The sequence below is a fragment of the Anomaloglossus baeobatrachus genome, chromosome 1 (assembly GCF_048569485.1).
Source record: "Anomaloglossus baeobatrachus isolate aAnoBae1 chromosome 1, aAnoBae1.hap1, whole genome shotgun sequence".
Lineage (NCBI taxonomy): Eukaryota > Metazoa > Chordata > Amphibia > Anura > Aromobatidae > Anomaloglossus > Anomaloglossus baeobatrachus.
Window position 1 is genome coordinate 19,946,120 of NC_134353.1, and position 12,866 is coordinate 19,958,985.

The 12,866-nt window shown below is 45.6% G+C and overlaps 1 protein-coding gene across 1 annotated transcript in view; it reads right to left on the reverse strand.

Annotated features, from left to right (window-relative positions):
• The window catches only part of LOC142296455 (vomeronasal type-2 receptor 26-like), a 126,117-nt gene extending 113,795 nt beyond the window's left edge, over positions 1-12,322 (reverse strand). The window contains exons 1-4 of the mRNA XM_075340527.1: positions 12,213-12,322; positions 5,555-5,668; positions 5,351-5,445; positions 917-1,100 (exon numbers count right to left, since the gene is read on the reverse strand). Coding sequence (XP_075196642.1) covers positions 917-1,100; positions 5,351-5,445; positions 5,555-5,668; positions 12,213-12,322 — 503 coding nt within the window. The remainder of the gene's footprint in view (positions 1-916; positions 1,101-5,350; positions 5,446-5,554; positions 5,669-12,212) is intronic.
• Positions 12,323-12,866: the final 544 nt, after the last annotated feature.

A 12,866-nucleotide genomic window follows, 5' to 3' on the forward strand; every position in this document is an offset into this window, starting at 1 on the left:
TTATGTCTTTCTTTACTTCTGTTTTTTTCCCAATTCATTAGAATGAGTGAAAAACTGCACAAAGGCTGAACGAATTGCCAGACATATCAGCACAAAAGATCTCAGAAATCTCCCTCATTCTGCTTGTGCTTTCCAACACTGTGTTTTTACATGGAAAAAGCTTATCGTGCCCATTCCCTAAGGCTTGATGCAGCTGCACAATCATTACTTTGATTTTCCTCTTCTGCTTTATGTTTAGGTGATTATGTGACGTCTGTGTGTGGAGGTCTGGATACGTCTTTGGGCTCATTCGGACGTTCGCTTTTCTATGTTTTTTGCTAACACTCATACCTGTGATAGTCTTTGTGGTTTTCACACTTGACAACCTGGGGCCGAGTGGTCGGCACAAAAGGTCCAAGACTTGACCGATATTGATCCAAATGTCAGATCAAACATGCCAATCTAAATGTATGGATCTGTGAAATGTACGGACAGCGCTCAGGTGTCTTATTTTTCAGTTTGAGAACAGGAGCTTGGGAAATATCCATCATTTATTTTATCATCACATCAGAAAATCTGATGAAACTTTGACCAAACTTTGATGGTAAAAATGACGCAGTGCTGACCGCTGCATCCGGAGTGTAAGACGCAGGCACGTTTAAACTGGGTTTGTTTCAAGCTAAAAAGTTTGTTTTATAGTAGAAAAAATACAGTATTTAGCCACTACGCAGGACTAAAGTATATATTTTTTAGAATATTAAAATAAAACTGTAAAAAATAATTGGTTGTATCCACCTTCATAAATTCTGATTTTTTACTGACTTTTTGCAGCAAAACGCAGCAAAAAGGCAATAAAAAAGAGCCACAAAGCTACTTTTGTAAATACAACAGCAAAAAATACATATACTGAAATGGTAACATGGGGATAATTACTTACATTGTGCACATTAGTCTCGTCTGTAAAACCTTATAAGACCGAATAAAACGAAAGAAAACATTTATAGAGAAGACTCCTCCGATGATGACGTCTCCTTCCTGGTAATAGTCGTACTCATACGGCAGCTTGTTGGATGAGAGTCTACAGGCTGAGAAGGTTTCCAATGATAACGTTCCACAAGTTACTGCACATAGAGAAAGCAGAAAAAATAATACAGAGAATATAAAATAAATAACATGGATAAAAGGCAAATTCATGATGTCTCCGGTAGAGTCAGCACCACAGACAGGGCAGGGTATGGCTGCAATACTTGACTCCGTGCCGGGGTTTTTATACATCTACGGAGACATTTACAGCTTCAACGTCACAAATATAATTCAAGGTTTCCTAAAATTTCCACAGTTCTATAAATTCTTTCGGTTTCATCATTCAGTGTCTATCCTCTTTTTATTCACAGTATTTAAGTAGAACAAAAAAAAAGAAGTAAAAGCTGAGAAAATAAAGTTTGATAAAGTCACATTTTAAGACACTTTGAGAGGCCTAGATGACAGAAAAGGACCAAAAGTGACCCCATTCTACAAACTGCACTCCTCAAAGAGCTCAAAACCACATCCATAAAGTTTATTAACCCTTCGGGTGCGTCACAGGAACTAAAGCAGTGTGAAAGGATAATTTCTCACTCAAAAATGTTAATTTAGCTCCAATTTTTGCATTTTCACAAGGGTAACGAGGAAAGGCACCACACAATTTGTTGTGCAATGTCTCCCATGTACACTGATATGCCATATCTGGCTGGAATAGATAGAGGACCCCATCTTGAGTTTGGAGAACCAATGAAGTGCCTAAACAGTGGAAACCCCTTCAAAATAAATCAAGCGGAAACTAGATGTCAGGAACAAGAGGACTCCTGGTGAGTGACACAAAACAAAGGGAAAACCGGGGACGCAATACAACTGAACTCCCTGGCTCTAGGTAGAGGGGAGTAGGGTCACCTTCTAACATTCAGCTGAGACTCATCCCTGCACTCACAAATGTCACTAGACGGGTCCTTCCCCCTTTTTACCATCATGGGCCTAGGACTTGGTTGGCCTTCAAACCAACCTGTCTAGCGAAGGCTAGCGAGATGAAAGATACAACAATTAACATGCCACGGCTTCTCCAGAATGTCTCAGCTATAACAGAAGTATATATTTTAGCTTCCCCATAGAAAGGCTCCTTCAAAGGGGACAGTATAGAATTAACTATTGTCGACATAGGGAGGAGTGAGGAGTGTATATTTATAACAGAAGGGAGTGGCTGCAGCTGAGGTTACAACTACCTGTTAGATCACAGGAGGATAGGAAGGAACTCTAAATCTTTCAGTACGGGATGGAATTAAATAAGCGCCAACTCCGAGTAAACGATGAGTGGGCACTAAAGGGGATCAACTTTACACTGTTACTTCTGATACCAGATCTCCCTGAGATAACATCAGACTATTACACACCTGTGACAGTACCTACACTTCTACTAGGAACCTCCAGATTCTAAGTGTGCTGCTCCCACAACCGCAGCAGCCGGGCTGCTCGGATCCGGACCCGCTGTGTGGCTCGAGGGATCCTCCGGACCCAGGGGTCACGCGGACATGCTGAATGAAAAGGGGACATAGTTGTATGGCTTTGGCCGTATTCGGTTCGTGATGCCACCCACCGTGTGTGGTGAAGTATGACACCACCGCTGCTGTTGTGGGATACCCGGGGGAGATGTAGTGGCAGCCAGATGTTAACCTCTCCGTGGATAGGGATGGTTGCCATCTTAGGGGTTGCGGCCTGGCTCGGGACCGGAGAGTATATCTTCCGGGCTTTAGTCTGGCGTGGAGCTGGTACGGGTGCCGGGGCGGTGCCGTGCTCACGACCTGAGGATTCCGCTGGCGGGTCCTCATGGGCAGATGTAACAGGTACCGCTGCCATGGCTTGTGGCAGCGGACCGAGTGGGGTGTCTGCTATAGGTACGGGCAGCGAGGAATTCGGCATGGCAGAGGGGGGCAGATCGAGCTCCTCGGCCTGACAGGCCGGTCCCTTTGGGACATAGGGGCGTGGGTCGCTTACCCACTCCTCCGAGGTCGCCTCCACTTCACGGGCCTGAACGGCTGAAGCCAGCTTCGCCATCTCGGCTGTCTATTGCTTAAGCAAGAAGTTAGCCTGAGCCTGGATCTTGCGGCACATGCGTTCGGTCTGGGCTTCCACCCAGTTGGCTGTTCCGGGCACGGGTTCCTCCACTGCTGGTTTGCCAGACTGTTCTGCTATCTTTCTCTGTTGGTGTCCAGGAACAAAAGGGTAGCAGAGTCCTGGCATCTCTGCCCTTTATCTGCTCGGATCACATGCTGCAGACTCTTCGCCCTCCCCCCTTTGTCTTTTGCAAGCACTCCCTTGTGCAGCTGGTTAGTTTCGGTTTTGGCCTCAGGGTGTTGTTTCCTTCTGGCCGTGTTCCCAGGGGGCGGGGCTTCAGTTTTGCGCCCTTTCTCGGGGGAGAAGACGCTGGGCAGTAGTTTTTCGCATCTAAAAATGGCGGCAAAAATGGCGACTTCTGAAAATTTTTCAACGGATCACCGCTGACTGTCCAATTCAAGGCGCACTTCCACCAGGTAGGTGGATGGGTTGGAATCCTGTTCGTGACGCCAAGTTTCGGGGCGTGCCGCCCCAACGCCCGCAGCAGCCAGGCTGCTCGGATCCAAACCCGTTGTGTGGCTCGAGGGATCCTCCGGCCCCGGGGGTCACGCGGACATGCGAATGAAAAGGGGACGTAGTTGTACAGCATTGGCTGTATTCGGTTTGTGATGCCACCCACGGTGTGTGGTGAAATGGGACACCACCGCTGCTGTTATGAGATACCCGGGGGAGATGTAGTGGCAGCCGGATGTTAACCCCTCCGTGGGTAGGGATAGTTGCCCCGGGGCCCAGTGTCTCTGTACAGGGTATGGCAGTGGCTTGCGCACCCGGATGGACAAGGGGATGTTTGGTTACTCACAATTAAATGAATCACACGAGTCTTTTGGCAAACCAACTTGCTGGTGGCTGGCCGCCTCGGCCGGTTGTACTCTGGTCCCCCACCTGGGCTGATAGTCACCGTCTTTTCCTCTGCACTAGTTGTGGTTGTGTGTTTAGATTTCCCGGTATGGAACACGTGAGTCTGCTCCCAGCTTTCTGTTTGCCTGAGGAGCCATGCCCACTGACACTGACCCGTGGGATCTATGGGCCCTGGCGGTTTCCCTATCCCTCTCTGTGGGTGGTTGTCTTCTTTTCGGACTTTGGTTGGGACAGGACCTGTAATCCTGCCCTCAATCGGTTGATTGCCTAAGCCGTTGGTTCCGGTCCTGGCTTCAGGGTCCGACTACCCCCTCTGTGCATGGTTTACGGTCGGGTCTCCGGTGTCGGTACCGGCGGGCTCCAACCCTGTCCCGGTCCTCCTCGGATCTGCCGAGCTGTCTTCCAGTCTCCTGCTGATGGAGACCACCGTCTTCCACCTAGCCAATGTACTAGGGCTCCGACCCTGGCACCGTTCAACTTGAACTTCTTCTCCGCTGGAGCTACACCTAGCTCCAGCCTCCACTCCTCTCAACTTGAACTACAACTTCATCTGCTTCAGACTGATTGTTTTTCCGCACCGTGCTGTCTAGACCCCTAGGTGGGCGTTTCCTAACCAACTGGTCCCGCCCACTGGTGTGCCTGTCTTGCCCTGAGGGGGGTGACTAGGGGTCAGGTCGGCTGTATGTGACCTAGGTGAGGGAAGGTGTTATGCAGGGCCTATTGTGTGATTACCTGGTTTTGCCAGGGCGTCACACTAAGCACCAGGTTTGGTTTGTCTGGGTAAGACGCATTTAAGGAATGCAGGAACCTAATGGCATTAACTTTCAATGTTTGTAGCCACATTTTTTCTTTTCAACCATAAGCCCAAATGTTGAAGAGAAAGATGAACAAAATGAGAATTCATGATTTTTGCTACCTGAAACTTAAAATTACTATCAACGCTAATTGGATGTGATGGTAAAGGTCAAGGCTCCAAAGACGCAAAATATTTTTAAAACAATCACCTGTGAAAAATATTATGGATTTTAAGTGGTGTGGAAGTTAAAGAAGAAAGGCCAAATGATGAATAACAGCGATCATCTTATATGGACCAATGAACCCAGGGCCAGTTTCCAAGATAGAATCATCAACTTAATCTTTCTGGTGGGAAGCCATACATAGTCATTCACACACAGGTCCAGACTTGACGAAGATCTTATCAGCCATGCATTTGTATCGGTCCCCAAAACCTTTAGGTTGTTCTGTACCCCTTGCTGTATAGAAGAGAACAACAAAGGAAATTGTTCTCCCTTAGGAACCTAAGAACACCCATTTATACTAAAAGGAAAGAACTGTTGACAGCCGTATGCACCAAAAACTCATCGCCTACCAGTAGACTCATTGCGAAGATTGTTTAATGAAAACTCAGCCAAGACAAGAACAGAAAGGTTTCCAAACTGTACATACAAACTAGGTTCCCCTAATCTGACATAACATAGGAGAGAACCTTGTGAAGCTTCACTATCTCAATGAGAGTGGGTAAGGCAATGAAGTGCACAATTTTACTAAACGGATCAACCACTGCTATAATTACAGTTTTCCAGTGGAAGAAGAAAGGTCAGTAAGAAAATCCATGGATGAATGTGTTTTTTTCTTATCAGATATGATTAATGGTAGGAGAGACCAGGACAGATGAGTTTTTAGGGCCCTAGAACATGCACAAACATTACAGTAAGATAAAAAATCAACCACATCTCAATGCAACTATGGCTACCAAAAATGACTAGAAAGGTGCTTCAATGTCATTTTATTACCTGGGTGATTTGCAAGAAACAAATTATAATGCTCTCCTAAAATTTTGAGGTGTTAATGTAAAGGGAAAAATAATTTCCTTTAAGGACAAAAATCTTCAAACCTGAGCTTTCAACACCATAAGCTCAACATCAGGGCACATATCAGGGTGTAGACATTGGAGAGACGAGTGTTCAGACAGTTATTTTTACAGAAATTACTCCACTTAATATTCACCCTGGACTGCCAATCAACCACCAGATATTGCCTAAACAGTCAAAGAATGCCCAGTATTTTAGGGGTAAGATGTAGAGATGAGCGAACCTTTCAAAGTTCAGTTCACCAAGCACTACTGAACAAAGGCTATGTTAGCCGAACCGAACACTGAACCTTTTCAAACCCCACTGAATTTAATGGGAGGCCAAATGTAATGTAGAGAAAACACTTTTAGGAGGGTCGAAGAGCTTCCAAAATACCAAAATACATTTTACAGTGCAGCATCACTGTTTTGGTACAGCCATTAGTTTCCTAGATTATTGACATACTGTAAGAAATATAGAGGTGGAGGTGGAAGAGAGACAGGCGTAGGACTGGTGCTCCTATACCCCTTCCAGTACAGACAAGACACAACTTTGAGACCCATCTTGAAGTCTTGATATTTAAAAACATTTCAGGCAGACACCAGGACAGCTGCATCAATTCCCTCCCATTTCTCCATGGTGTCTTTGTACAGCAGTGAGGTATGGTCCATACAACACACAGGATGTGGCCTGGCATTTCCATTTTAAAAATGGAGCACACAGCAACTTTGCCTTATACAGCAGTGCATTCAGGCCAGAATAGTGCCTTAGAAATTTCTGTACAACCAGGTTGAGCACGTGAGCCACACAATGCACATGTGATGTCGCGCAGGGGTAGTGCCACCACCAGGTTTGCATCGTTACTGCACACAGCCTTCCCTGGCTACAGGATCAGTGGAGAGAGCCATTGATCCAACTGGGCTTGGAAAGTGGTCCACAACTCTTCAGCTGTGTGGCTGTGTTCTCCAAAGCACATTAATTTAAGCACTGCCTGATTGCATTTACTTGCACACAGGATGTGGGCTGGCATTTTTATTTTAAAAATGAAGAGATGCATGAGTTACAGGTGTAGGCCTTTGCTCCCAGAACCCTGGCACTACAGACAAAAAACTATTTGGAGACTCTGCTTGGAGCTTCCACATTTCCAAAAAGTAAAATCAGGCAACAGGAAAAGTGGCAACAATTGGCACAGGTTACAAATAGTCCAACAAAGCAACATGGTTGCTTGGGATCAGCCCTGTAACAAGGCTTGAAAAAACATTTGTAACTTCACCAGAGACAGTAAGATTGCAGACATGTGTAGGCCTCTTGTTGTCAGAACTCTGGCACTACAGAAAAAAGATAATTTTGAGACCCTACTTGGATTGTCCACATTTTCAAAAATAAAACATCAGGAAAAGTAGCAACGATTGGCACAGAGTACTAAAAGGCCAACAAAGCAACCAGGATGATTGGGATCAGCCCAGTAACAAAAGCCTGAAATAATATTTCTATCTTCACCAGAGACAGCAACATTGATCGCAGAGCCCTGGCACTACAGAAAAAAGTCAATTTGGAGACCCGACTTGGAGTCTCCACATTTCCAATAATTAAAGTCAGGCAACAAGAAAAGTGGCAACAATTGGCAAGAACTGCAAGAGTTAAACAAAGCATTATGGATGCTTGAGACTGACCCTGTAAAAAGGCCTTTACCATCATTTCTACCTTAACCATAGACAGGATGATGACAGACAGGCATAGGGCTCTTGCTCAAAGAACCATAGCACTACAGACAAAAGACAATTTGGAGACCCTACTTGGAGTAGCAATTTCCACTGACTACAAATAATCCAACAAAGACACATGGATGCTTGGTACCGACCATGTAAAAAGGCCTTAACCAACATTTCTACCATCACCAGAGAAAGCAAGATGACAGAAAGGCAACAGCCTCTTTTTTTTCCCAGAACCCTAGCACTACAGACAAAAGACAGTTTGGACACCCTACTTGGAATCTTCACATTTCCAAAAATTAAGGTTAAGCAACTCAAAAAGTGGCAACAATTGGCATAAACTACAAATGTTCCAAGAAAGCAACATGGGTGTTTTTCGACCGGCTCTGTACAATGCGTGAACCAACATTTCTACCTTCACCAGAGACAGCAGGATTACAGACAGGCGTGTGCCTCTTGCTCCCAGAACCCTGGCACTAGAGACAAAAAACAATTTGGAGACTCTACTTGGAGTCTCCGCATTTCCAAAAATTATAGTCATGCAAGAGGAAAAGTGGCAATAATTGGCACAGACTACAAATAGTCCAACAAAGCAACATGGATGCACTGGCCCTGCAACAAGCCCTGAACCAGTATTTTTACCTTCACGAGAGACAGCAAGATGGCAGACAGGCATAGGCCTTTTGCTCCCAAAACCCTGTCAAAACTGAAAAAAGACAATTTGGAGACCCTACTTTGAGTCTCCACATTTCCAAAAATTAATGTCAGGTAAAAGGAAAAGTGGCAACAATTGGCACTGATTACAAATAGTCTAACAAACCAACATGGATGACTGAGACTAAAGGTTTAACAAGGCCTGAACCAACATTTCTACCTTTGCCAGAGATAGCAAGATGACAGACAGGCGTAGACTTCTTGCTCCCAGAAACCTGGCACTACAGAAAGAAGACAAGTTGGAGACCCTCCTTGGCGTCTCCATATTACTAAGATGGATCACGTTAACATGCAGGTTATTTTTGTTTGGTTACAACCGAGTAACCTTACAGGGAACCTGTCAAGTGCCATGTGCAGCCAGAACCACAAGTAATTCTGTGCACATATCCATAATTCCTGCCTAACAGTCCTTTCATGTGATAGCACATATGTAAACAGATCTTTAGAAAAATTATTTATAAAAACTGTGTATGAGATGCAAATTAGTGCTTTGACTAGTCGAAGGGGTGGTAGTATGACTCGCTGGACTAGCCAGGTAGTCACAGGTAGACCCCGCATTACACCTGTCCCCCAAAAAGGTAACATCAGCCAACCATTAAAACCTAGTCACCTCCCTCAGTGCTTGATGGACACACCAGGGGACAGAGCCAGGTGATTGGCCATGCCCACCGAGGAGTTCAGAGGGCCTGAGGCAGGAAAACAGTGAGTAGTCAGTTCAGTTGTTAGGAGAGTGAAAGAGAGAGGAGTCTGACAGGTGTCATGGTTGGAGCCCGGGCACCTTTGGCTAGGAGGCAGACGGTGACCTTAGCCTGCAGGAGCTGGGAAGACAGCTCGGTGGAACCGTGGTGGACCGGGACAGGGTAGTGGCCCGCCGGTACTGACCCGGGGAACCGACTCGGAAACTGGAGCACACAGGGGGGTACTCAGACCCTGAAACGAGGTCCAGAATCTACTGGACTGACTTAATTAACTTATTGCGGTCTGGACTATAGGTCCTTTCCCACCCAAGTCACCAAGAACTGGGTGGGGGACCAGACGCAACCGGCTGTGGGCACCAACCACCATCAACTTGGTTTACCAGAGACTTGTGTGTGTCAATAACAGTGAGTACAACAGTGCCATCCGGCTGTGCACCACCCTGCACCACCCAGCTTCCCCCAACGGGTCCTGGGACCACCATCCCTGCCCACGGAGGGGTTAACAACTTGCTTCATAAGCATCTCCCCCGGGTGCCCCGTAACTGCAGCAATGGTGTCTACCTTCACCACATCCCATGGGTGGCGTCACGAACTCAAGCGTGGCTCCGGTTGTGCACCTACCTAACCCCCACCAAAAGCGCCAGCATCCCCTTTCAGAGCGAAGTGACCCCGGGTCATGAGGTGCTCGAGCCACCCACCAATGAGCCCGGATCCGAGCGGCTCGGCTGCAGCTGAGTGCGGGGCAGTACAGTAGTTCTCCAACTAGTTGGCCCACTTAGCATGTTATAATGTCCCTGTTGGTGTGAGAGCATGCTTTACAACAGCCAGTGTCATCAGCAGCGAGATACAAAGTTGCGCATGCATACAGCTTTGTATATCTCAGCATTGAGCTTCTCTGACGCTAGGTGTATGCGTTACAGCTTCAGAGAAGCTCACTGCCCATGATCGGAAGACATGGGTGTGATAACATGCTAAGTGGGCAGTGTAGTTGGGGAAATAACGCCCCCTCGACTAGTCAAAGCCCTAATTCGCATCTCATAAACTGCTATAGAAATACTCTTTATAAACATCTGTTTATGTATGTGCTACCACGTGAAGGACTGTTTGTGCAGGATTATAGATATGTGCACAGAACTTCTCGTGGTTCTGGGTGCACAGGGCAACTGACAGGTTCCATTTCATTTTGATACTGGAGAAAACAGGGCTAGTGCTGCTTTGTCGCCAATTTGACAAAAATGTTGATTATATCAAATTTTTACTTATTCAAGTCTATGCATTTCAAAGAACATCAGTCTATTTCATCAGGGCACAAGAAAATAAGGAAGATTGTTAATATTCTTCTGCGCTGATGAAGGAGACTGATGCTCTCTGAAATGTGTAGACCTGAATAAGTAGAAATTTGATATAATCAACATTTTTGTCACATTGGCGACAAAGCAGCACTAGCCCTGTTCTCTCCAGTATGGAATTTAATTCACTTGAGGCTGCGGTAGCTGCTATTTCTCAGGCTTCCTCAGGGGTTGTGACTGCACAACCGCAATATGTGAGTTTTTCTTTAAGACTCTTTCCTTATACTTATCTTGTAAGACTCTATCTGCGCTTTTTATAGTCAGTTTCACAACTAAGTTCCATTAAAAGCATTGCAGAGATTTCTTAAATTATCACAAGTTAAATAAGAACTTCTTGATCATAGTAAAGTATGTAACTGATATGAGCAAGAAAGTTACAGACTTTTCCTCCTGGTCTACTGAGGCTGGAAATGCCATTTCTGCCCTATAGACATCCTTCTCTAAGGCTCCTGTTTTCAGTCAACCCAGGGTCAATCTGCCTTTAGTTGTTGAAGTAGACACCATCTGTGGGGATGGGGCCTATACTTTCATATTGTCTTCCGTTTTTGTGATATTTGTGACAGTTCCAGGACATGAGTTGCACATTAACCTGGGAGTCTCAATATATTAAATGTATTTGGTTTTCCTTGGTTCAGCAAGTGTTAATGTAATTTTTCTTGCTAGTAGCTCCTGGTTTATTCACCCCAAATAAAGTTGGTTTGTGACCACTCCCATCACCTTTAAATAGTCACATGATTCATCACCTGATGGCAGAAATAGAAGATCCTTTAGGTTCTGACCATGATTTGAGGGAGGAAGCATTTAGGAGCTGCTGTGGCTTTTGCTGTGGTTTTTCTGCTGTTTGGAATTGTGTTGCCTGCAGTTTTGGTGTCTGGTTGCAGCCATATAGTTTTGCTCATATCCTTTATTCTATTTCCTGCTGTCTATCTACCTACCCTTTTATTGTATTGCAGTGAAAAGACTAGTGCTCTTTCCAGCCTTCTCACTACCCAGGGTGAGTTTAGGTCAAGTAAGGGCCTAGGCCCATGATCGTCGATGCGGTGAAATAACCTGTATAGGGACGTTAGGAAGTGCAGAGATCAGCTGCAAGTAAGTGCAAGTAGGGATCCTGCTCCCCTCTCTCTAGCGCCAGGGCTCATTGTTTTATTGTGTTTCCGGTGTATCCTATTTGTGGCAGTGCTCATTGGGGGTTCCAATATACCTTGGGGTTCCACAGTGTGACATTACTTCTGGCTCTATAAATATTTTTCCCAGCCTTGATGCAGACCCTTTTGCAGGATGTTACAGATCTGTGATCGTAGGTGGAGCAGCAGCTGAAAATAATTGCGGGTCTCTTTGGATCTTGCCCAGACTCAGGCAGAGCCCAAGTTTGCCTTCCCGGATAGGTTTTCTAGGGGGAGGACAAATTCATAACATTTAAGGAGGCTTGCAAATTGTAATTCAGGCTTTTCCCTCGTTCTTCATGGAGCGGGGAATAGTGAGTGATGATTGTGGTATCTTTTCTTCAGTCAGGTCCTCAGTCCTGGACCTTCTCTCTGATGATCGTTTCGCAGTCTTTATGGTCGGTGGGCATGTTTTTTTAAGGATTTGCCCCTTATTTATGGTGACCCTGATAGAGTCTCCCTTCTAGAGTCTAAACTCCTTAGGCTCAAGGAGGGGCACAGCAGACTAAGGAGTACTGCTTGTAGTTCCAGAGATAGGCCACGAACACCTAATGGAATGATCCTGCACTTAGCAATATTTTCTGTCAGGGTCTGTCAGATAGGCTTAAGGACTCTCTGGCTCAATATTCTGCTCTGAAGGCATTGGAAGCTGTCATGGTCTTTGCTCTCAGGGTGGATGGATGATTCAGGAAGAGATCTACTAAGGCTATGTCCCCTGTTATTCTCCTTAGGGTGGAAAACTCACAGGTGCAGTTTGATGAACCCATGAAGTTGACAGGAGCCTCCACTCATACTGGGTTGCTTGCCGTTTGACATGGAACTGGGGTATGTTCCTACTGCGGTCTCAATGGTCATTATATTGAGGTTTTTCCACCAGTTCATAAACATGTAACACCATCTAAAAACCCATGTCCCCCTGGTCATGTGGAGAGAGGCGATCGGACAGTAAGTAGTTCCCTCCATTTACATGACTTAGTTCACCATATCAGCTGATGTGGTTATCGGAGCAAGATCTGAGATGATCTCTGGTTTTGAGGACAGTAGAGCTGGAGCTAAGATGGTAGTTTCTTGCTTCGCTCAGTCCCAGGTTCTGTCATGTAATGAGTTAACAAGATCTATCCCAATATTGGCCATTGATTATGCTCCTCTGAGCCAGAGAAAGTTTTCCCAAGCTGCACATGATATAAACTTGCAGATATGGACTATTCATAAGGATCGCCTGTGCTGCTGTATTTTGCAGGGTCTGACAATTCCCATCATTTTGGGCTTTTCCTGGCTGAAAAGACACAATCCAGTGATTTATTTGCAGTCAAGAGAAGGGGTTAGTTGGGGCAGTTTTTTTGATAGCAATTGCCTGGGTGCTGCAAACTCTGACATTTTTATAAAAACACACCCTCTT